General features: G+C 55.0%; 1 protein-coding gene across 1 annotated transcript in view; it reads left to right on the top strand.

The window, feature by feature from the left end:
- The window catches only part of Jph3 (junctophilin 3), a 56,154-nt gene that overhangs the window by 17,987 nt on the left and 12,727 nt on the right, over positions 1–25,440 (top strand). Inside the window, exon 2 of the mRNA XM_055620899.1 lies at positions 2,241–3,018. Coding sequence (XP_055476874.1) covers positions 2,241–3,018 — 778 coding nt within the window. The remainder of the gene's footprint in view (positions 1–2,240; positions 3,019–25,440) is intronic.

Raw genomic sequence — 25,440 nt, forward strand, 5'->3', positions numbered from 1 at the left:
CCATCCCAACCCAGCCTTGAGGCTACCTAATGACCAGTGTGGGAATACAGATGTCTGCCCTTGCCTCCAGGCGGGGCGGATTCCATGGTGCTCTCTGTAGGACCCTCTGCACCCTGTCTCTTCTCCCTGACCCCACCCTGCGTATGACTGCCATGGTTAGCTACGTCTCAGACTCTGCTCTGGAGAGGCCAATCTTGCTATATTGCTGGCCATCTTTTTTCTTCCCTTCCCTTTCTCCTTCTATTTTGTGATTTTATTTGTTTTGTGATACCGTCTCACTTTGTAGTCAAGCCGGCCTCAAATATGTCGTCATCCTCCTGCCTCAGCCTCCCAACTCCTGGGACTGCAGGCATGAGACATTGTGGCTTTTTCTTTCTGTGTAATACTGGGCATGGATCCCAGATCCTCTCATGTTGAGTGTGTGTTCTGTCACCAAGGAAGCCACAGTTCTCGGCAGGTTTTCCAAAGCTCTGAGCAGATGGGCACTTTATGCATGTCTGTCCTGAGCCGAGAGCCACATTTCAGTAGAGAGTTACATGCCTGGAGTATGGAGTTGGAGCTTGGGTAGCCAGGAAGGTTCTTTCTGGGCCATTTAGGGACCTGCTACTATCCTGGATCCATGCAGTTGTGTGGATGGTTGGTCCAAATGCCTGGTGTGTGTTGCTACTGGCTGGAGAGAGACATGAGCTAGGTTGACCCGGAGGAGTTGAGTGGGAGAAGTTTGGTGAAGGAGATGCTCTGTGAACTCAGAGCATTGTGAACAAGCCTGGTGAGGCCGGGACCACTGACTGTTGGGGCTGTAAGGGAAAGACAGCTAGGAGTAATGACGGTGCGTGGACCCTAGGTGGCGCTGCCTGGCCCATGCCTGACAGTGGTGTGCAATTATCTCCGAGGTCTGTAAATGAGGAAGGGGGCTGGGTGATAGAGAGTAGGGAGAGGGGTTGGGATGGAGAGGAGTAAGGGGTAAGGGGAGGCAGCTGCTATGGATTCCCAGTCATTTCACATCTGAAAAAAGGGGAAAAAAAAAATCCTGCCTCTCCTGTCTCACAGGAGAGACCCAAAGTTGTGCTAAAATCTTTTGGTTTGACTCCTGGTGCTTCAGAGTGATACCAGTGTCAGCCTCAGGGCATCTGCTGGAGTGGGCTGGGCGATCCCTTCCCAGCGTGGTGATCTCTTCTGCTGGGTCCAGGTTAGGTCTGCCCTGTAAGGACAGCTGGTCTGTCTACAGATAGGGAAGCTGCAGGGGTCACCAAGCAAGACGAGAGCTGAGGGGTGGGAGGGTGGGTGAGACGCAGCTGAGTGTCCCCTCGTTGTTTTTAGAGCCATCTTGGGGGAGATGGCTCAGTCAGTACTGTGCTTGTCACTAGTGCGAGGACCCCAGTTCAAGCCCAGCACCCAGGCGTGTGGTGCGTGCCTGTGATCGCAGCACCGAGGGTGGAGACAGAAGGGTCCTTGATGCTTGCTGGCCAACCAGTGTGCCTAAACTGGTGAGCTCCAGGTTCCGTGGGAGACCCTTCTCAAAAGATAAGGTAGAGCATCCATAGAGACAGCTCAGTGGTTAAAGGTGTGCACTGCTTTCCCAACAGACGCAAGTTCAGTTCCCGTTACCCATGTTAGGTGGTTCATGACCTCCTGTAACCCCAGTTCAGGGGAGCTGATGTCCTCTTCTGGCCTCTGAAGGCATTGCAAGCCTGTGGACAGTGCAATGTCCGGGGGAGGGGGCTGTTTCTGTGCTCCCGATTCTACTGTGTGTTTGTGACCTGCTAATTTTAATGTCCCTTTCCCGTGCACCTGAAGCTCTTCTGGGGTGTCTCCACTGTGTGGACTGACAAACTTCCTGGGATATCTCCTATAGCAACAGTGGGTACCTCCTTCCCCCAAAGGTGAGCCTGTGCCCTTAACAGCTTCACAGCCCTCAGCATCCTGCGGGGGCCATGCTTTCTCACCTCTGTGACCTCCCTCTGAAGGCTCCCCAGGGTCACTCTGGACTCCACCTCTCTGTATCAAACCCCACCCCAGCCGTAGGCGACAAGATAGGAAGGAATGCCTTTGAATATGACCATCAGTGAGGTCAATTTACAGCCTCGCTATGGCCCCTCTGCCTCTGGGCCCAGGTAAACCCACCCGGGTTTCACTCTCACAGTGAGGTTCCGAGAGGGGCAGGTGGATGTGGGTCTTCCACAGGCCCGTCACTCACATCCTGCCCCAGGAGCTCACCCCTCTCTCCTTTGTCTCCCCAGGGACATACCAGGGCCAATGGGTTGGTGGCATGCGCCAGGGCTACGGTGTGCGCCAGAGCGTCCCCTATGGCATGGCCGCGGTCATCCGCTCGCCCCTGAGGACGTCCATCAACTCCCTGCGTAGCGAGCACACCAACGGCGCAGCGCTGCACCCAGACGCCTCCCCGGCAGTGGCCGGCAGCCCGGCCGTGGCCCGCGGCGGCTTCGTGCTGGTGGCCCACAGTGACTCCGAGATCCTGAAGAGCAAGAAGAAGGGACTGTTCCGGCGCTCGCTGCTGAGCGGCCTGAAGCTGCGCAAATCCGAGTCGAAGAGCAGCCTGGCCAGCCAGCGCAGCAAGCAGAGCTCCTTCCGCAGCGAGGCGGGCATGAGCACGGTGAGCTCCACGGCCAGCGACATCCACTCCACCATCAGCCTGGGTGAGGCCGAGGCCGAGCTGGCCGTCATCGAGGATGACATCGATGCCACCACCACCGAGACCTACGTGGGCGAGTGGAAGAACGACAAGCGCTCGGGCTTCGGCGTGAGCCAGCGCTCCGACGGGCTCAAGTACGAGGGCGAGTGGGTCGGCAACCGGCGGCACGGCTACGGGTGCATGACCTTCCCCGATGGCACCAAGGAGGAGGGGAAATACAAGCAGAACGTGCTCGTGAGTGGCAAGCGGAAGAACCTCATCCCCCTGCGCGCCAGCAAGATCCGGGAGAAGGTGGACCGGGCTGTGGAGGCGGCCGAGGGGGCGGCCACCATCGCCAAGCAGAAGGCCGAGATCGCTGCATCCAGGTAGGGTTGGGCAGGGTGTCCCGAAGGATCTGTCTTTGGTCACCAGCCGGTGTTCTTGACCTGCTCTGCCCTTCCGTGCTGTGCCCGGTGTGAGGCCTGCACAGTGTTGCTCTGTCTTTCCCCCACAGGGTCTTGGTGTTCCTTGGAGAACCCCAGGAGGTGGCCATGGGCAGGGGTGGGACAAGGAAATGATCTCTTGGGGCTTGGGGACCCACGGCTAATCAGGGCAGGAGGGAGTCAGGAGGCTGCACACAGGGACTGCCTCTCTGGTTTCCGTGTGTCTAAGAGTGTTTCATTCCTGTACACCATTGATGGCTAAAGAAGGCTGTGGTTGGGTTGGTATGTATGGGACATCTGCTGGCTGGTGCCCTCTGCTTTGGGGACACAGGAAGAGGCTGGAAGCTTCCTCAGTAGCCTGGATCTGTGCCTGAAGCCCACCCAGGGGCCTCAGGAGACATTTCTTCCAAGGGAACAGAGCCACTGTGGTAGCAGTGAGGGGCTCACATGAGCCAACAGCTGCCCCACTCAGGCTATGGGCAGCTTGTGGGCTGACCTTGTGGTTCAGCAGGACTATCAGGCCCCAGGGCATAGGTACAGAGGTGGCTGTGGGTGAGCATCCTGTGATATTTTTTTCTCTAGGTGTCAGTACAGTATGCCAGCCTCAGGGCTGGAGAAGGTGCCCCAAGGTGACTCCCTGGAAACCCCGTAGGCAAGTGTGGGGGCCTGGGTGGGACCCAGCCAATCTGTGAGACAAGGGAGCCATGAGAGCCACATTCTCAGGCTTGAAGGTGCTGCCCTGTAGGAAGCCCAGAGCTTGTCTGCGTGTGCCTGTGGGCTCTGTCGTGCTGTACCTGTTAGATGGCTTTGTGAAGGTCTTGCGTAGGGTTATCATCGGAACCAAACTGCCGCCATCGTCCCCAGATCACCTGTGCCTGCTTGCAAAAGACTCCTGTGCGCTCACTTGCAAAAGACTCCTGTGCGCTCACTTGCAAAAGATCCCCTGTACCTGCTTGCAAAAGATCACCCCAGCGTGTCTCATTATTTGTTGACTTGCCTTTAACAAGGGGGAGGGGTCGTGGGCACCTCACCTGAGTTGTAGCCACCCTCCTCTATATCCCAAACAGCTGTGTGCTCTTCTCCCCTAATTGCTCCGGGCCTCTAGGGTTTGGGGGAGGGACTGGAGCGAAAAGGTGGAGGAGGGTAAGGCACAGTTCAATCTGTGTGGTTCTGGGGAAGCCAGCCCCCGTGCTGGGTAAAGACTTTCCCAGGTGGCTCTCCCTGGGGAGAGCACCCACATTCCTATTGGTAGCTCCCACCCAGGCTCTGTAAGGAAGCCTGAGAATCGTGTTTGCTCCCCAGGATGAACTCTGACCGTGTGTGCCTTGCTGGACTTGTTGTTGGGACCTTAGGAGGAGGAGTAAGAGTTGCTTGTCTCCCCTTCAGCTACAGAAGGCCTCAGATATGTTAGAAGCTGAAAATCTCTATCATTCCCCCCTGAGGGCCTGGGGCTGGGAGCCACTGCAGGGGCCTGGCTCTTCTGGGCCAGTGGCTTCAGGGTCCTGTGTCCATCCAGAAGAATTCTCAGGCAACGGTGAGCCATCTGAGCATCCGGGAAGCGGCCACCCAGCCTTTGTTCGTTCTGGGTGACCTCTGATCACAGTACAGAGCACAGGTGTCAGCTGGGGTCTGCTGTCCTGTCTCCTGCGGAGACCTGTCCCCGCAGTGTCTCTGGTCTAGAGGGGGACACTGTGACTCTAAGGGACAGAGTTTCTACCTCTGTCTGAGGTCTGATCATGCCCATCCCACATCCCCACCATCACCCAGAAGTGAGTGATGAATGAGGTCTGATGCTGCCCTGTCTTGGCCCCTCCCCACATCCCCACCACCACCCAGAAGTGACTGAATGATGTTGAATGCAGCTGCTCACCTGGGATTTCAGGAACCTCCTGACATCCAGGTGTTTTTACTGTTGTAAACATAAACATAGCCCTTACCTCATACAGAAAGGTGGGAAGTGACAGCCATCAGGAGACCATGGTGCCGCCTGAAGGCTGATGTGTGCACCCCACACCCCTGGGCATCCCATGAACTAGCTCCCAGCTGCTTCATTTTCCTGTTCCCCCTTGTACTTTAGGACCCTGGTGGATGAGACACCCTTTCAATAGCCCTGTCAGGTCCCACGTGGATTCTTTGTTGTTTTGGAGACGAGGTCTATTTATGTAGCCCTGGCTATCCTGGAGCTCACTATGTAAACCAGGCTGGCTCTAAACTCACAGAGACTTGCCTGCCTTTGCCTGCTGAGTGCTCAGCTTCAGATGAGTTCTTGAATGAGGAGGGTTTGAGAAGCAGAAGCAAACAAGCATCATGGGAGACCAGACCTTCCACAGACCTGATGTCCCATTCATCCCAGCACCAGATGCCCAATGTTAAAAATGAAAACGGGGACCCTGAGGTAGTTTCTACATAGCTGCCATGGGATGCGGGAGCAGGGAGGTGGGGTCGGACCTAGGTACATTCGGGGGAGTCTTCCCCCCGTCAGTGGTTGGTGTTTCTCTCTGAGCCTCTGTTTCCTCATCTGTGGCAGAGGAGCCATGCTGCTCCAGCCCCTATCCCTGCCTGAGCTAGCCCCTGTCTTTGGCCTGCCTTCCTCAAAGTGTAAGAGTCAACAACTGAATAGGGCTTGGCACACAGCGGTCTGCACAACCTCAGGAAAGCCCAGAGGCCGGGCTAGGAGGACAAGAGAGACTCAAGGAAGCTGGGGTCAGCCTGGGAGTGCGTGTGCATCTAAGTGAGTCACCATCCCCTTGGGTCCTGGCCAGCCACTCAGTGTGGCTGTCTCCTCTGATGCTCTGTTGTGTTTTCCCTAGTGGGCGAAGGGACAGGTAGAGGGAGGATGCAGGGAGAAGGTGTGTGTATCTTTGTGCACCAGCAGACACACACACACACACACACACACACACACAGGCCAGTTGATGGGTGTGTCCCTCCCAGGCTACCTCCACATAATGTGGGACCCCCAATGTGTAGCATGTGCAGGTATGCGAAGTCCCTTAGTCTCCTTCTGGGTAGTCTTAGGTTACTGGCAGGTGCCAAGTTGTGGGGTCTGGCCTGAGTGTGGCTGATAGGAAAGGCGGGAGGCATCAGGCCCTCACCAGCCATCAGAAACCAGCTGCTTAGCCCCTGGCCTTGAAAATAGAAGCAACCTGTGTTCAACTGTACTGTCACTGCCAGGTGCCCAAGGCAGGCTACTTGCTAAGCAAAGGTTCCCACGAGAGGATGGTGGGGCGCATGATATGGGGTCTGGTGTGTGGTTGGCCGCATTGTCATTGCTGATGTCACCGCTCTGAACACTGACTCCTGGCGCCTGGCTTCTCCTGTTGGAGGTAGGGAGGCAGCCCAGGGTCATCTAGAAGAAAAGCTGCCATCCCAGGCTTTAAGCCTTAATCTGTGTTATCTACACCCTCCCAATGGGCTTTGAATGCGGAGACCAAGGTAGGGAGCTGGAGGCCAGTGTTAAAAGGGTAGAGATGGCAAATGACTGGCAGAGCCTTGGGTCCAGCAAGAGCCACCCACAGCTGTGCTGCCACCGCAGAGTGACTGTTTATCCCCGGGGATCATCACTGTGGCCATGGAGAGGGCAGAGAGTCATGGGGCCATCTTGCTCCATTCTCAGCCTGCAGGTCAGGGCTCATCCAGTAGTGAGAAACTGCCCGTGGCATCCTTGTCAGAAATTCCAGGCCATCTTGGCAATGGCTCCAGCAAGGCTGGGGACAGGAACAAGGAGACTAGCTCTAGGGGTGCCATAGACTCCTTGGGGAACCCCTTAGACCTCTCTTGGTAGATTACGATGGCCTTGAAGTACCCTTTAAATACAGCACCAGGGCTAGAGAGATGCTTGGTGGCTAAGGGAAATCTAGTTCCCAACACCCTCATCAGACAGCTCACAACCACTTATAAATCCAGCTCCAGGGGGATCAGAATCCCTCCTCTGGTCTCCACAGGTACTGCATGTGTGCACATGAGAAATAAAATGTGAGTCTTTAAATACAGCAATGCTCCTGGGGTGGGAAGGGGAGGTAGGCCTGTGCGCCTGGGAAGAGGCCTGCTCAGGAGGATGGCCAACCCCTGCCGCTCTCCACGAAGATAGTCAAACAGCCCTTTCTTGTTAAAGGATCTGTATGAAGTGGCCGTGTACCATGCTGCGATAAGCGTATTCCCTCAGCACTGCATGCAAGCGCCATGGTCTTCCTCGTCCATGCATTTTCCTGTGGTCAGCTGTGGTCTGTCTGAAAGTATCTTGGGGAAAATTCCATACATAAATAATTCACAATTCCCCTCCTCCCCTCCCCCCTTTGGGACAGGCCCTCCCTGTGTACTCCTGGGTTTTTCAGTGTTCGCCTCGATGAGATGTCCAGTGGTATCTGGCACCGCCCCACTCCGTCCTGCCCAGTCTTGGCCAGCATATCCACACCATGTATGATGCCACCAGTGATCCACAGGATTGCTGTCTTCAAGTGACCCTATTTGACTCAGTGGGGTGATCATTCTGTCACCAACAGTTATTGCCAAGCCCTCGCAGGCGCCTGGAATAACTGTCCAGAACGGGGTTTAGGGCCGGAACCTGAGATCTGAGCTCTCCCTGCTTCAAGGGGACTGCTATCCACGTGCCACGCTTCATGACTTGCTTGGCAAGGCTGATGTTGCCCTGTGTCTGGTCCTCTCAGCCTGTCTAGGAGTCTCCACACTGGCAAAGCCCTGTGTGCGCCTCTCTTCATCATCTGAGATGTGGGCATTCCGGCTGCTGAATGACACATGCTGTAAGCCAGTGCTGGACGAAGTTCCCAGGAGGAGGTGTGGGGTCCTGTCCGTGTCCCGAGGGGCTGCACAGAGGCCCCTGAAGGTCACCCACATCTCAAGGCCAGAACCTGCAGCTGTGTCACCTCTTGTGACAAAGGGACTTTGCAGATGTTGCTGAGGGCATGGAAGTGAGTGACTATCCTGGTCCCCTTAGGTGGCCTTTATATATGAGGGAGGCAGTGAAGGCAGAGGCTAGAGCTGTGAAGTGCAGAGGTAGAAAACACGGCCAGGAGCCAAGGAATGCAAGCAGCTTCTAGATGGAGAAGTTAAGGGAAGGGGTTTTTCTGTAGCCAACACAGGCCACCCCCCTCCCCAACGTCAGCCCTTCTGAATGTTGGCACATCTGTGCAGCAGGTGGAGTTTTATTGCAGTGGTGGCAGGAGGCAGTCTTGCCATTCTGGCCTTAGGCCTGCCTGCCTCTAAGCACCGATGAGAATGTTCAAGTCTCCTCCTTCTCTGGCTGCACTGCCCCACAGTATAGCTTCCTTGTCCAGGATTGAGCTCCTGTCCCTGTGAGAGGCTGGTCACTTCCCTGGTGGGCAAAGGCCCATCTGTTTGGGCTTGGCCTTTTGATTTGAACAGGGTGGGTAGGGATGAGTTTTAAGGTCCTGGGAAATGACTAGACTCAGGACCAGCTGAGAGGACACGGGAGACAAATGGCTGGTGCGTGTCATTCAGGGTTCTGGGTTTACTCAGAAACCTCAGTTCTGTCTCGGCGAGCCGAGAGAGCTTGACCTTGAGCTGTGTCTGGCACCTTCTGTGGTACTTCTCGGAGGCTCATAAACTTGGGGATGTGGGTAGCCTCTGCCTGCACCAGCACCGCCTCCTGGTCCCCACCCGGAGGGCTCTCACCTTGCTGCAAACAGACAGACGCTGTTGTTGGGAGCCACAGTTAGGACAGCTGTCACATGCCCTTCCTATGGAGCTGCTGGTCACACGGTTGTCTGGGATCTCTGCGCAGTCTCAAGCATCTGTCCCCTGGATTCACAGAGCTGCCACAGAATCAGAGAAAGGAGCCGGCTGGAGCCTCCTGCTTCCAGAGGCTCACAGGGCCAAGAGTCCTGCAGTCCTGAGCAGCGAAGGAGCTAGAGGACCCAGAACCATGAGGCTCTCCTTTCACTTCTGTTTCAAAGACCCCTGGGGTGGGCCTCTGTGGGATCTCACTGACCTGACACCGTGGTGTCTCCTCCGAATCCAGCCTGGCCCTCCCACTCAGTGCCCTTTTCCCGCCTGTCCCTCCAAAGTGCCAAGTGCCAAGTGGCTCTGCTGTCTGTGCCCTCGGCGGGTGTCTAAACTCCTAGACCTTGCTTTCCACTGCGTAGGACGGCAAGTGGAGCCCTGAGCCACCTTCCGAGTGAATTGCCTCTAGTGTATCAGCCTGGACATCCCAGGTGTCAAGCTGACCCCGGTGGACTCAGCATGGTGTACAGTTGTTTATTATTCTGGCCCCAGCTCCCGGGCCTCTTGTTCCCACCCAGGGACACATGTGCAGGGTCTCTGTGTCTGTCCGTGGCAGCCTGTCCTCCTTTGTTGGTTGTCTTTCTTCTTTGTCTTCTCCCTTCCCTAGGCCCACCTGGGCCCTTTGCAGGGAGCTTACAGTGCCCCTGCTCGGGCGGGTGGTTTGTGTGCCTGCACCAGAGGCTCCTGCTGCAGCCTCCTAGGCTCTGGGATGGCGGGTGTGCACCGCCAGGCCTGGCTCGCCCATTGCTGTTGCTCTTGTGCTCGGTGAGGTTGATATTAGGCCTTGCTGTGACATTTGACATAGCTGACCCTGGCCCCGAGGGCTTCCCACACACTGCGGCTCCAGCCACACTGATTCTTCTGGGAACCCCTCCATTCTGCTAAAAGGTCTCATGGCATCTGTGGGTGTTCCGAGGGTTTCCAAGATTCTGTGGCTTGTGGCCCATCCATCACTCTGATCTCTGCCTCTGTCCTTTGTACTTTCTTTCCTTTCCTTCCTTCCTTCCTTCCTTCCTTCCTTCCTTCCTTCCTTCCTTCCTTCCCTCCCTCCCTCCCTCCCTCCCTCCCTCCCTCCCTCTCTCTCTCTCTCTCTCTTTCTTTCTTTCTTTCTTTCTTTCTTTCTTTCTTTCAGGGAGTGTGCCACAGTGATTCTGTGAAGGTCAAGGGACCACTTTATGGAGTCTGTTCTCTCCTTTCACTTTTATGTGGGTCCTGGGGATTAAACTCAGGTCATCAGGTTCATATGACAAATGTTGTCACTGCTGAGCCATCTCACTAGTCCTGTGTTCTTTTTCTCTGTTAAAAAAATATATCAGCTGCTGAATCAGGGCCCATCAGAGTCCAGAGTGGCCTCATCTTAATTACCTCTGCAATGATCTGTGTCCCAGGAAGGCTGTACAAAGGTTTCGGATTGGCAGGAGATAGAGCTCTATTGGGCCTGCCTGCTGCCTGCTCCTCTTCCACAGCCCAGGCTGTTCCTCTGTGCAGTGGGCCATCTGTCCACTATTTGCTGGGACCCCTGTAGGCCAAGGTACCCAAAGCTGTGGCATCCCCAAGACTCAGAGCCAGGGGCTGGCCCAGGGCTTTTGCTGCATGCAGCCATATTTGCATTCTCAGTGTGCAGGGCTTCTACTCTTGGGGCTTTTTGCTGATGAAGTTCTGTGAACGTCTACCCACAGAAGGTGCGTGTGTGCGTGTGTGTGTGCACGTGTGTATGCACGTGTGTGCGCCTTGGTGCAGCTGTCCAGATGGTTCAATGGGGTGAGAGGCAAATTCAACTCAGCCCCTGGAATTTCACACCAGTGTCTCTCGCCCTGGCCTTTCACGGTGCCCACTCTCCTCCAGGCTCAGCCCTGAGGCCTGTTGTCATTCATAGACTAAGATGGCCTCTACTCCTATGGGATGCTGCTGCTGCCCCTTGCCTGGGGAATCACCAGCCGAGCTTAGCTTTTCACCCTCCTAGTTTGGAAGCAGAAGGGAGAAACAGGCAGGGATGAAAGGAGCCAGGTGGGATGTGGGAACAGCTCACTTAACCTTGGTCTTCAAGGCTTAAATCTCGGCGTGTGTGTGGTGTAACTGAGCTCTGAAATGGATGATTCTGCAGGATTTTAAATTCCAGCAACTTGGGGTTTCTCTGGTCCATGTGTAGAGCACAGTTGACTGTGTGGTTAGCATGTGGTTGATCGGACAGGATCCTTGGGTAGTTAGCACAAGCAAAATGGCACTCAGTGAGCTGGAGTGGGCTACAGGCACAGCTGGGCCCACCTCTGCAGACAGCCCCGGGCTCTCTGTCCTCGGGGTAGCTTTCCCCTGTGCTCAGTCAGGGGCTATCACTGTCACTATCCAGAAGGTTCTCAGCCCCAGGTAGGGAAGGCTGGCTGGGGTGTGTGCTCCAACCCCCGGCAGTTCTCAACCTTCGTGGGAAGGAGATGTGCATCGGCTCCCAACAGCCTTAGAGACATCCTCTGAAGCATCCATGGTCCACTACAGCATGGAGTCAGTCACTTTCCCCGTCCCTCTAGGGAAGAGAGCTAACAGTCTGTCACGGAAGAGGTATGGTGGCAAGAACCCGAGGCCACCAGGGGAATGTTGTGTCTGCAGACGGGAGGGTGGGGCCGAGTTATCACACAATGACCCACTTCCTCCAGTGAGGCCACCTCCTGAAGGTCCAAAGCCCTTCCAAAACAGTGCACACAGCTGCGAGCAAGTGTCCGGCAGAGCCCTAGGGAGGATGCTGGGAAGTGCCCTGTACGTGGTGCTGAAGGAAGCCTAGAGGCTGAGCCAAACCCGAGACAGGGCCAAGGCCGTGGGCCCACATGTTGAGTGCCCCGCTGATTGGCCGGTGTGTCCTGTCTTCACTCACTCCCAACATCCTCAGGACCTCAGATACACCATCATCCCCGCTCTGTTTCCATCGTGGAATTCTAGTCTGATTCCTGTCTCTGTGGACTTCTTATCTACCAGCATCCTACCCCATGGGGCCTTTTGTTCCTGTTTCGCTTTCAGTCCACCTCACGTCTTTGGTGGTCATTCCTGTTGATGAGTGGGTAATATTCCTCCCTGTTGATGACTAGGTAATATCCCTCGTGTTTACATATCCACTCTTGTCTACTGTGGATAGGGCTGACTTGGACATTCATGGACATGTGCGCAGTTTTCTGAGTCCCGTAGTGACTTTGCTGATCTTTTCCTACAGCTGCTGGGTGACATGATGTGGATCTTTCTGTTCTTTGCCGGCTCTTGGTGTCGGCTGTCTTCTCTATTCCGCCGCTCCAGTGGGTGGGAAATGATCTCTCACTGTGGGTTTGTGGCTCAGACTGGCCTTGAACTTGTGACCCTCGTGTCTACCCTTTCCCCTCTCATCCCAGCTTTGACTTGCATCTCCCTCATGACCAATGGTGCTAAGCATCTTCCCTTGTGTTTAAGGGACACTTTAAAGCTTCTCCAAGGAAGCTGTTCCATTTGGCTTTTTAGTAAGCATTTGCATCCTTTGAACATTAAATCTGCGTGTGTTGCAACCAGGCTCCCTGGCATGAGACTGAGCTCCTCCAGAGCTGCCTGACCCTGTGCCTGGAGCACGCAGGAGGACACCACAGAGGCCTCCTTCCAGGAACAGGGCCATACAGTGGCTTACACATGCTGTCTCACCTAACTCTGACCCTTCCTGCAGGCCTGTCTTGGGTGATCCCTGAGACACGAGACAGAGAGAATGAGACAGATGCCCCAGCAGGCAGGGCCATTTCTACCTGTCCATGGAGGATGAAGCAAGCCTCAGGGCCTGTCCATGCTGGGCCCAGCCGCTCAGTGAGGTCGTGCCCAGGTCTCCAGTAGCCCGCAGCTGAACATGACTCCCTGCTCATACCACGATCTTAGGAAGGAGGAGAGAGAAGGCAGCCATCTTAGTGGGGGGGGGGCAGGGAGAAGCTGGGAAACATGGTCCTGAACTAAACAGGACCCATGAAACTGTTGGTGGCTTTGGGATGAGAGAGAAGGGGGCCAAGCCACGGGAGACAGACAGCCTCATTTGCCACTCTGACCAGGGGCAGCCACTGGGCCTATGTCCCCCAGTCAGCAGCCTTTCCTGGGCCCCTGGCTGCTCCATCTCTACAAGGCAGCTGCTCTACCCCTGTGGAATGTGCTTGTTCTCTGAGCACAGAGACTCCGCTTGTATGTCACCTTGGGCCTCTGGGCCTGGACCAGATTGGGTCAGGGTAGATGTTCCATAGTGAGGAGTGAGTGTGGGTGGCTGTGTTAGATTTCCCCAATCACAAGAGCTAAGGAACAGCCAAGACAGGCTGTCCCCAACCCAGAGCAGATGGCCAGCTGGGGCCTTCTGTGCTCTGTCTTCTCCTTCTGAGGACTAAGGTGAGGATGATATTCCACCTGTCACCAGCCATAGCCTCTGTTGCTGTCTCTCCATGCCTACCTCTCCTATCACCTTCCTTCCTTCCTTCCTTCCTTCCTTCCTTCCTTCCTTCCTTCCTTCCTTCCCTCCCTCCCTCCCTCCCTCCCTCCCTCCCTCCCTCCTTCTCTCCCTCCTTCCTTTCTTCCTTCCTCACTCTTCATCCCCGCTTCCTTAGCTTTCTCTCTCTCCCTGTTCCCTCTATCCTCTCTCCATATCTCCCTCTTTTTCACCTGTGGATTCCCGTCATGGACCCAGGATGGCCATGGTGAACTGAGTCGGGCCCTTTGCCACCCAGCTGACAGCCACACGTGGGGGTTTATAAGGAGCTGGCTTGCAGCAGATGGAGGGAGGTGATGGCTGAGGGGTAGCCTTACTTCTCCAAGCCCCCAAGCTGGAGGCACAACTGATGGGACTGGCTGCTGAAGGGGCTGCTGCCTTCCGTGGCGCTTAGGCCTCCCCTTTGCAGCCCCAGGGCGCCGTTAGTGATTTTCCCAGCAGGGCGGCCTGATGGCTGGTGCCTTGAGAAGCAATTATGTGAAGTGGCTGAGCAAGGGAGCTATTACCGGCAGGGCGCCACGGCGGCTGTGACCTCAGTTACCACTTAGCTGTGCCCAGCTGGAGCCCCCACAGCAGGCCCAGACACCCCACCCTGGCGTCGAAGCCTGCCTCTTGCGAAGAGCAGCTGCTGGGGAGGCTATCGCTGATAGGATGGCAGTGGCCGCCTAGGACATTGGGTTGAAAAGGATTAGAAGGCCAGATCCAGTTGAGAAGTGGGACTCCATTGATTAGGAAACGTCTGTCACAGGCTCACCAGGGGGTGTTTCTAGGGGAGGTTGTGTGCTGTCTCTGAGCTGTGTTGTCTTATAGCTCTGGAGGTGAGTTTTCCCTGGTGCCTCAGCGTGGTGTGTGTGTGTGTGGTATGCATGTGTGTTCCCATGTGTCTATAAGTATGCTCACCCATGCCTGTGTGTGTTTGTGTATGTGTAGGTCAGAGGTCAATGGTATCCTTCTTTATTGCTCTTGCCCCTTGAACCGTCCTCCCCAGTCCTATGTCATTTTATTTGCAGTTTTTAATAACTACAGTTAAGGGGCCAGGAAGATGACCAACTGCTGGAGGGCTTGCCTGAAAAGCATAAGGACCTGGGCTGTGTCCCTAGAAGCTATATTAAAAAGGCAGGCATGGTGGCTCACACTTGGAATCCCAGCACGGGGGTAATGGAGGCCAGATCCCTGAGGCTCACTGGCCAGCGAGCCTAGCTTAATCAGCAGTGTTGGGCCAGTGAGAGACCCTATCCAAAAAACAAAACAAAACAAAGTGGATAGTAACTGAGGAAGATGCCCACAATTGACCTTCGGCCTCCACATGAATGTGCACTTGTGAGAACATATGCACATAATTTTTTTATAAAACTCCCAGAACAAAATTTTCATCTTAGCCAGCATTCATGATGTCAAATAAGTGCAACCTTGACCAGCATCGGTCTTCAGAATGAAGCCTCTGACCTCATTAAACATGGCTTCCCTCTCACTTCCCAGCCTGCTGGCCATCATAAAAGCTGGAGTTTGAGGGATGGTAGGGCTGAGGAAAATGTGGGCTCCTCAATCGTGGCTGGCAGGATGCCTGCTCAGCTTCAGGAGAGAACCCCAGCCCAGTGTCAGGGTTCCAGCAGGCCTGGCCCAGGTGGCATGAGGACGCCCTCTCCCCCACAGGAATGCGCCCATTGACCTTTAGTTGTGGGTTTGAATCAAGGTCTTCCTACCTGTACCAGGTGGGTCTTGAACTTGTCTCACCCTCTATGCCTTTTTAACACCTCCAGCAGCTGGTTGCCCTCTCTCCCCTTAACGATCCTTGGGGCTCCTTTAGCTGCAGGTCCTACAGAGCCTGGTACTGCCAACCTCACCTGCCCCAACCGTCACAGCCTTCAGTTTCCACTCTCCTGTGGCCAGGACAAAGGTCTACTGTGGAGAGGATAGCACTGGAGCTTCAGTATTCATTTCTTGTTCCTGTCTTGGGGTCACCGAGGATTGAGCCCAGGCCTCGTGCATGCTGGCCAGGCTCTCCAGCACTGAGCTCCGCCCTGCTATGATGGCAGCTGTTCGGGCAGTTTCCACGTCGAGTATTTGCACCCAGAAGAGACCAAGGACTCCTCCCATGCGGTGAAGACTTTGTTTCCCTCTGCACAGCCCCACGCCACCCATGTCAGAAGACACAACGTGGACCACTGCACCCCTGTGCCCTGTTTTTGTGGCATCAGGGCTGGCCACCCACCCAGCCCAGCCAGCCCCTTCACAGCAGCTGCCCAGCAGCGCCCACAAACTATTGCCATTTCCAAGTTCAGGGGATGTGTTTGTGGGTGCGACAGTGTTCTTGACCCTGCTGTGCTTTCACCGGTTTCCTGCCCTGCCCCATCCACACAGCCCCTGTAATTGGATGGTGCAATTCGCCCGCCCAAGCAGTGATGTCCTGTTCTGTGGCATGTGTGGAAATGACCCGTGTTGCAAAGTCACATGACAGTGTCCAGAGTTGGAAATAAATGCCTCCCGAGGGGACCTGAACTCTGGGTCATGGCCAGAGTTGTGCTCCTTCCACGGGCACTTGAAGGATGCGATGAGGAGGTGAAGGCAGATGGAGGCATGCTGGTGAGGCAGGGAGGTGAGGGCCTGCCACTAGACTCCCCGTAAGCATACACCCCATGGGGGGGTGCTTCCCAAAGTCTGCTGGGCTTGCCCAGGTGCTCGAGGGTGAAACCTGAGCTTGGGGTGAAAAGCCAAGCCTTGTGTGGAACTGTGGGGGAAGGCCCTCCCTGCCCTCCCAGCCCCCTCCTGTGGGGCTTATTTGAAGCATGTATCCACTCAGTTAGTTAGCTAGCTAGTTGGGTTTTGAGATAGACTCTTTCCATGTAGCTCTGGCTAGCCTCAAACTGATAGCAATCCTCCTACCTCAGCTTCCTGAATGCCTGGCTGTCAAAAAAAAAAAAAAAAATTAATCTTTCTGATGTTTCTTGCCTTTCTCCCAGATGCTCTACTTTTTTATGTATTTAAACTTTCTTAGACACAAACCAAACCAATGCTAAAGCCAGCCTCCCTAGCCAGCCTCCCTGGCTCTTCCTGTTTCATGCCCTCACCTGGCGATTCCTTACATGCCCCTCAACGTTAACCAGGGTCGGTCCGCTCACTGATGGCAGGTGGCCAGCTGCTGCTGTCCTAGCATGGACTGCTTGTCTCCTCCACAGTACCAGGAGCCACGCAGGACCCCAGGCCTGTCCGTGTCTAATAGCACTTCTCACCCACCCCACCCCCCAGGCCTGGAGGGTCCCTAAGACCCACCTCTGGCAAGAGTGTGCTCTCCTGGACTCCTGTGTGTCTCCTAATGAGACAAAGAGGCAGCCACACAGCTGGTGTGGTGGCTTGAGTCTTACTTGTCTGGGTTACAGGTTCATCATCTTCCTCGTCTGTCTGTCACCAGAGGTGCAGATGTTGGGTGCCTGCAGACTGGTCAGGTCGGGTGCGAAGGTCTCCTTCTGAAGGCAGGGGTGAGGGCTACCAGAGAGTGCTCACTGGCAGGATGGGATGGGGCCAGGTGACAGTCACCTTTTAGCCAGCCAGGTGGGGGAGAGGAGTCCAGGGCAGCCCCCCCCCGAGTTCTGTTCATTTCCATTTCTCTCCCCCAATGCACATGGGCAAGCTAGGTCTCCCGAGGCAGGAGTTTGACTTATCTAGGCTCCCCGCACCTCACTGGCAGAACCAGACCCCTGCCTGCTGTCTGGGTGAGTGTTGTGGGGTCCAGGTGAGTGCTATGGAAAACCAGGGTGAATCTTCACCCAGACCTGCACTGCCCAGTACCCTGGGCGCCACTTGCACTCACAAGTTGGCACCTTTGGGCGTCTGTTTTCGCTGGCCCTGGCAAGCAGGTGGCACTCAGTGGCTGCTCCCCTCAGGGAGATACCCAGTGCTCACTGTTGTTCCCTCTCCTGCCCCAGTCTGGCCCTCATCTCAGCCTCTGCACAGTGGACCAACTAGAACCTTCCTTCCCAGGGAAGCACTTGGGTGCTCACCCAGGACACCTGAGTGGAAGCCTGGGGGTTGCAAAGGCTCAGATGACCTTAGCTTGGACCACACAAGGTCCAAGGAGGCTTTGGCTGGTCCCACACGTAGGTCTCAGGGCAGGTGGCCTGGTCTCCAGGGTCCCTTCTGGCTTTTTGAGTGCTGCCCCCACGGAGGCCCCCAGTTCAGGTGGTTGGATTCTGAGACACCTCCTCTGAGCTTCCTTCACCCCTGACATTGCAGGCGACCACACTGCAGATGCTGAGACAGCCAGGGAGACAGAACCCAGCCTTCTTCCCCTAGACCCAGACTCCACACGCAGGGGCAGGGCCTGCAGAAACTGGACTTGGCACAGTGACAGGGAAGCCTGCCTCCCCTTCTCTGTCACTCTGAGTCTGCTCCGGCTCAAGCCCTGTGAGCTCCGATCCCAGATCCCATCCCTGTCCCAAACTGTTTGTCACGGGACCATCCTCAGCCCTGAAAGGAGATCTTGGTACTGACTCACTCCTGCCTCCAGCCCCCTCAGCTCCTAACTTGCTTCACCCTCAGGTACTGAACTCAGATCTTCAGGGACAGAGTCAGTGGCTACAGATGTGAACAATCAAGACAATCTGATTTCTGATGGACGCGGGTCATGTCTTGTGTGAATGTGTAGAAACCTCTAATTTAACTGCGGCCGTAGACCTAGTGACGTAGGCACTATGGTCATCCACCTCTTACGTCAGCTAGAGGGCTGAGGCACCCACCTGGGCCACCCACTTGCAACCTGGCAGCACCTGTGTGTACTGCAGCAGCCAGCGTGCCCTCCATCCCTACTCCCTACTGCTGCCCTTCAGCTTCCTGAGCATTGTAACGGAGGTCAGAGGGTCGGAGGGTCAGAGGGTCACAGAACAAGGGCTCAGTGCAAACAGGAGCTGTGCTCTCAGCCTAGAGGCCTGGAATGGGAGCTGCAGGTCTACAGAAGGCACACTCCGCCTCAGGCTTCAGGGGAGCCTCCTTCCTGCTCTCTCTGGCATCCAGAGCACCGTTGGCGTCCCTTCGCTTACGGCTGCGTCAGCGCGGACTCTGCCTCTGGCTTTCCATGGCTTCTCTCTGAAAGGTGGTCCCCTTGCCCTCTTCTTCCTCCCTCAAGTCTTTTCTGTTGTTTGTTTTGGTACAAGGTTTCATGTAGACAAGGCCAGCCTGGAACCTGCTACTTAGCTGAGGATAAACTTGAACTCCTGATCTTCCTACCTCTGCCTCCAAAGTGCCAGGATTACAGGCATGTGTCATGAAATCTGCCTCTTTTAAGGACACTAGAGGTGACAGCTAGGGCCTAGTCACGTGGGTGACCCCATCTCAAGGTCTTCACTTTTTTTTTTTTTTTTTTTTTTTTCAAGATAGAGTTTCTCTGTGTAGCCCTGGCTATCCTGGAATTAGCTCTGTAGACCAGGCTGGCCTCGAACTCAGAAATCCACCTGCCTCTGCCTCCCAAATGCCAGGATTAAAAGGTGCCTGGGTCTCTGTCTTTCTGTCTCTCTGTATAAGTATGCATGTTCCATGGTATACATGTGGAGGACCGACGACAGCTTGGAGGAGTCAGTTTTCTCCTTCCACCCTGAAGATTCTGGGAATTGAACTTGGGTCATTAGGCTTGGCCGCAAGCCCCTTTTGCCAGCTGATCCATCTTGCTGGCCCCTCAAGGCTCTCACTTTCGTCATACATACAAAATCTCTTCTGAATACTACAGATCATTCCTTACAGGTATTAGGGGAAGAGTAGGCCATGTCCTTTGGGGAGGGGGGGCTACCTTGTCCAGTGTCAAAGAGAAACTGAATGAGGGACTGGGCATGGGACACCTAGATAGTGCTGGAATAGCCCACAGCCTGGGTCCCAGAGGTCCCTACCTCTTCCGGCTTTGGCACAGCAGACCAGGATGGTCTGTGACTGGGCCTCCCCGCCTCCCCCTTGGATATCAAGTTCAGCTCTGCTACAGTGTGTACTGCGATCTGGTCCCCCGAGGCCTGGTGAACACTACAAACACCTCATTAGTCCTCTCCTCGGTCCCGGCAGGCCAGGCGGCTACACTTTGCCTTTGGAGAGCCGAAAAATCGCAAAGAAATGGCTCCTACCAGCTCCTGGTGGGTGCAGGAGCTCTGCAGGGCTGGCTGCCTGTGTCTTCTGCCAGGTCAGACCCTGAGCAGGAGGAGCAGGCAGCAGCCGGATACAGGGCTAGGTGGTCTCTGTCCCTGGGCCCCCTTTCCTCTTGCAGGAAGCTCTGTGGGGGTGGGGCTTGGGATTTGAGTGCCTACCTGCTGGGTGGGGGGGGCAGTGAGCTGAGGTTCCACACAGGAGGGACAGTGACCTCCGTGCCCAGCTGTGGGGATTGCAGTGAGGAAGGGGCCTTGGTCACATTTGAGCAGCAGCTCAGGTTTATCCCTGTCTGTGGCAGCAGGGATGTGGGACTTTGGACGCCAACCCCTGCCCCCTTCTGGCTACTTGCCTGCCATCTGGGTCATTGCTCATGTCCTGTAGCTCTCGGGGTGACCCAAACAGAGTGCAAGGCTGACACCGATAGAGGTGTGGGGTGTCGGTGTCAGCTGCTGTCAGAGAGCCCTGTCCCGGCGCCATGCTGCTCCTGTCATGGGAGAACTGGGTGTCAGACAGTGTTCGGGACTGGGCCCCTGTGAAGCCTGTTCAAGACCAGAGAAACAGATTTTCCCAAGAAGCCTGGGCACCCTGAGCACCGAGTGAAGGCTGCAACCTGAGGTCCCGGGAGGCCCAGTCTGGCCTGTCATTGGTTTCCCCTCGGTGCTTCATGCCGAGATCTGAGTGGAGGAGCCTGCTTTGCCCTCCCACTCTCTCCCCTTCTTCCTCCTCCTCTTTTTCCCTCCCTTCTCCCCTCCCCCTCTTCCCGCTCCTCCTCCTCCTCTCCCCCTCATCAGACTGGGATCTCTGGCCCTACTGTGTGAGCTCCTGCTGACAGGCCTCTGAGCTCCACCTAGCCTGGTCCTTGGTGGCCAATGCAGACAGCATCATGGAGAGTAACCTTCGTCTGTTGACTGAGTTCAACCCGCCCTTGTGGGGCTGTCCTGGGCCCTTGGCTTGCAGGGATGTGCTCTGCTGCCATATGAAATCCAGGGACTCCAGCAAGGCTGGGAGGAAAGGGCCCCAGAGGCGGCAGAAGCTGCCACTAGGTGATTGGAGGCAGGCCTGTGCTGCGCCCAGCAAGGCCTGCCTCACGCAGGACTACGCAGGACTATTGCCTTGAAGTTCCCAGTAGTTTTATCTGGGTGAGGGAGGCTTGCTGACTGGCATCTTGAATGCAGCTCACCCCAGACAAGCATTCTCTGCTCTCCGTTTCCCTGACCTTGGTGCTCAGGCTCCACTTGGTCCCACTGAGCTCCTGAGAGGGTGCTGGGGTCCCACTAACGGAGAAGGCTGATTTCCTCTCTGTGCTCTACCCCGTGGGAATCTGGGTTCTGGTGGTAAGACAGTGCCATAGCAGACATGTCCTCCCGCTGTGGAGGCTACTGTTCTTTTGCCTATTGCCATGGGCTGGTGCCGAGGCCCAGGGTATAGGGAGAGCAGAGCCATCACCCACAACCCCCTTGGGCCATCCCTGGGGATGATTTTTGCCCATGCTTGAGACTCCATGTACGGGGTCCTCCTCGTCCCCTGGTGTTGCCCCATCACGGGAAGTTTGAGGTTTCTGCCTGTGAACGCACCTCCTGCTGGGGGTCAGGAGGCCTCTCTAGACCCCCAATTCCTCCTGTAACTGAGTACAATTAAAAGATTAGATTCAAACTGGGCACTAAACTGGCCCAGCAAGCAGCTGGAAGAGGCTTCAGGATAGTGTGTCTCTGTTCACACAAGTGAGGTCTCAGCTTTCATGTAAACCCATTTCTGACCCCTCCACCCCTACCCTCGGACTCCAGTGTCCGGGACCAGCCTAGCCACCCCTGGGAAAAGACCCTGAGCGCAGCCTGGTGGGCAGACTGCCCTGTTTAGTGGGCCTCTAGGCTGTTCCTCGTACAGTTCGTGTGTCTTGCCTGCTATTCCTGGGCACGGGGGCGGGTTGTAGGGTGAGGGAAAAGAGGGGGTGCTGGATCTAAAGATAGATAGGCGGCCTGAAGGTGAGGGGAGGCACCGGAAGGAGGGTGAAAGAATGCTTAAAAATCGACCTGCCCTGGCATTTCTCAGGCTTCCCGAGCTCCTGGAGCCCCGGGGTTGTCATGACAACTGAGATACATCCTCTCCATCCTTCCACACACAAGAGAAACTGGCTGGTGTGGGTGGTGCCTATTCTCTGACTGGCCAAGAGCTCTCTGACCCGGGAGCTCTAGAGGGGCTGAGTCTCAGTCCAGCTTCATTCCCTAAGCAACTGTTTCTCCTCCTGTGATGTGGGTTGAGTCTGCGGCCTGTGGGTTCCAATGGCAATATTCCGAGCAGGGCCCTGCCCATGGGGGACCTCACAGTCCCTAGCTGCCTTTCCTGCCAGTAAATCCTTACCCTTCTTTTGGTATGTGTGGTTTTATAAAATGGGCTTTCTAACCCCCACCTCCAGAGAGAGCCCCGGTGTTCCTCAGTGGCACTGGCGAGGTTCCAGCCAGCAAGGATGTATCCACAGGAGGAAGAGGGCACTAACTAGGGAAAAGAGAGGCCATGGGGGACATGACTCTGAGATGGTGGCATTTGGTTGATGCAGGTTACGACTGTTGTTCGTTGACTAGGCCCATTTGGGCTCCATTTAGGCAACAGGACAACAGGAATCTCCGTCTCACACCTCCCTCACAGGTGAACCCCAGGTGTGCAAACTGCTCGTATATGAAAGCACGAAGAGGTTACTTTACTCTGCCCCTTACCACGTGGGGCAGAGCTGTGAAATCAAACTCTGCCGGCCACGGCGGTACACTCCTGTGGTCTCAGCACTGGAGAGGCTGAATCAGACCCACAAGTTTGAGAGCAGCAAGCTCCTTGCCACAAAGCAAGAGCCGTTTCAAAAGCCCAAGGGCTAGGCTGCAGCTCCCCAGTAGAGCACGTGCCTACATGTGCAAAGCCCTGGGTTCAGTCTCCAGAGCCACGTAACCCCTGGCGGAGGTGTTGGAGAGATGGCTCCTGGCTAAGGGCACTTCCTGCTCATCACGAGGACCGGGGTTCACATTCCAGCATCCATGTTGGACAGCTCACAGACATCTAGAACTCTAGCTCCAAGAGGTCCAATGCCCTCTTCTGGCTCCCAAATGCATGTGCACATGCCCACACAGAGAAACACACCCATTAATAATAATAAATTTAATAACTTATTGTTTGCATTATAATAAATTATATGAATCATAAATTAATTACATTATTATTATTATTATTATTATTATTATTATTATTATTATTATTGCAGGCATGGTGGTACATGCCTATCACACTAGCACTCAGGAGGAAGACAGAAGCTCCTATGTTCAAGGTCATCCTTGGGTATGCTAAGCTGGAGGCTAGCCTGGGCTACATGAGCTCCTGTCTCAAAAATAATAAAAAGGAAAAACAGGAGAAAGCCACATTAAAGCTCCGCTGTGATTCTGCTTGTCAGCTTGGGGGAGATGGGTGAGCTTTGCTGACCACTGAGGAGGAGGGCTGTGGACGGGAGAGCCGTCCTCGTGTCCAACACAGCACAGGCCTCGGTAACCCTGCTGTTCCTTAACTCAGACATCACACTTCTGGAAATGGATCCCAAAGGTAGATTCGTGTTGCAAAAGTCAGATATGGTCAACTGATTATTGTTGGACCAGGACTTGGGGTCACAGGAAATGAGTGACATGTGGCCTCGCTAAGGCGGGGCAGTTCCTTGAGCAGAACTAGGAAGTTCTGTACTTCACTGATGTGACACAGACTCCAAAGTGAGGTGTAAGTTTTAGTGACAAAAGCCAGAAGCTGCGCAGAGCATGTGACGTGACTTCAGCATCGTGTCCCGCACCTGATGCGTGGGAACCTAGGGCTCAGGCTGGCTGGGACGCTCTAGACTTCAGGCTTTATTGGGTATTAGAGTATTTGCATATCCACAGTGAGGTTCCTTGGAGCCATTGAGGGGGCTGAGGCAGGAGGATTGTGAATTTGAAACTGGCCTGCAGTACATAGTGAGACCCTGTCTCAAGAGAAAGTATTTCTTGAAGATGGAAGCCAAAAGTTTGTTTAATCTCCAGGGTGCCGTTTCTATGGCCCGTTTCCATGGCTCACGGCTGTTACTGTGTCTACACTGTGACCATCCTGCTCTGCCACTGCCAGCCTCCTGTGAGCCCTTCCTCGCCCTGGGCAGGCCCTGTCCTGTGCCCAGGCCCCACTGCCTGCCTGCATCTAGCATCTGTGTCCACAATGGACAAATTTGTCCAGTGGGCATTGCTCCCAGGGGAAACTAGTGAGTCTGACGACAGAGCAGAGCTGTGGGACCTTTGCTGCCCTTACCACGTGACTGCTTGCTTTTTAAAACTTTGTTCCTTCAGAGCAGAAAGTTTCTTCCCACTTAGGAACCTTCAAGGAAAGTGAAGGTGGTCCCCGGCGCTGCGGGAACAGGTCAGGGGCAGCTGCTGCACTGGTCCTGTCCTCTTGAGTCACTGCTGACCCTAGAGGGGCTGGGCGATGGCTATTCTGTGTTCTGTGCCTGAGCTTGCTTGTTGAGCCAGACGTGTCAGGGCAAATAGGCTAGAACTCTGTGAAGCCACTCAAGAGTGAGCCCACAGAATATCCACAGTGAAGCAGCAAGCTCACTCAGGCTCCTTTCCCACAAAGGCCCCTCTCTGTACCCACTTTACAGGTGACCTGAGTCCTAGAACTGAAGCTCTTCCCCAGCAGTGGCCAGTGAAAGAGGAGGCCGTGTGCTGACCCCAGCTTGTCAGAGCCCCACTGTGACCCTGTGGTGACACTGTGGAGAGCACACAAGGAGAGCTGTGGTCAGGAGGTTCTGTCTGTGAGTGTACACCAGTGCAAGGTGGCACAGTGTCTGAGCCAGGGGCTTCCTCCGATTCTTGGGAGATGTTGGGCCCTCCATAGTGTGTACGCTCATGCAGAGAACCCTCCTGACTACAGCCCTCTACAGATGTTTAAGCCTATGGGGCTGGTCCCCAGAGGGCACCTGTATTGGGACAGGGCCTGCAGGCATCCTGCCTGGGCATGGTCCCTCCTCAGCAGCCTCTCTGGAGGAGGGGGGTTGCCTTGACAACTGTAGCCCAGGAAGAGAAACTTGCTGTGGGGCTGGGCACTTCCGGTAGAGTCTCTGGGAGCATGGCTTCCCAGGGGGTAGCCGGTACTCTTCTTTGCTAAGCAACACTGAGTCATCAGGACCACGTGGTACTTGACCACGAGCAGTGGCTTTAGGTGGACCATGCATTCATTCGTGTGTGTGTGTGTGTGTGTGTGTGTGTGTGTGTGTGTGTGCGCGCGCGCGCGCGTACACAGCTCCATCACTCCCTGTCTGCTTCCCAGGGTTGTCACCTTGACGCACTACCAACTTGGGTCTTGACTGTTCCATCATGCTGGAACAGGAGTCCAAGATCAATGTGTCGGTAAGGCTAGCTCCATGACAGGCTGCAAAGAGGAGCCTGTTCCTGTCAAGATGGTGGCAGGCTCAGTGTATTCATTGGGTTCTGTGTCTATATTGAGGTTTTATCTCTAGCCCAGTGTGCTGGATTAGGGCCCATCCTGGTGACCTTACCCTCCCTGAATAAGGTCAATGCCCCAAATGCCTGGGACAGGACCATAATATGCTATGACTAGGGCTATGACCCAACCTCTGTCACACTTGACCTTTGTAGTTCAAGGCTGTCCCTAGAAGTATAAAGAAAAGCCACATCTACAGTCGAGAAGCACAGGGTGACACATCTGGGCACTAAAGAGGTTGAAGCAGGAGAATTATGAATTCAAGGCCTGCCTGGGCTAGAGTGACACCCTGTAATTAAAGAGTAATTTAAAAAGCAAGCAAGGCCAGGTGGTGGTGAGGCATGCATTTAATCCTAGTGCTTGGGAGGCAGAGGCAGACGGATCTCTGAGTTCAAGACCAGCCTGTTCCACAGAGTAAGTTCCAAGACAGCCAGGGCTACAAAGAGAAACCTTGTCTCAAAAAAACAAAACAAAAAAACCAAACACATAAATAAATAAATAAATAAATAAATAAATAAATAAATAAATAAATA

This window comes from Psammomys obesus, unplaced genomic scaffold (assembly GCF_907164565.1).
Source record: "Psammomys obesus unplaced genomic scaffold, mPsaObe1.curated_primary_1811, whole genome shotgun sequence".
Lineage (NCBI taxonomy): Eukaryota > Metazoa > Chordata > Mammalia > Rodentia > Muridae > Psammomys > Psammomys obesus.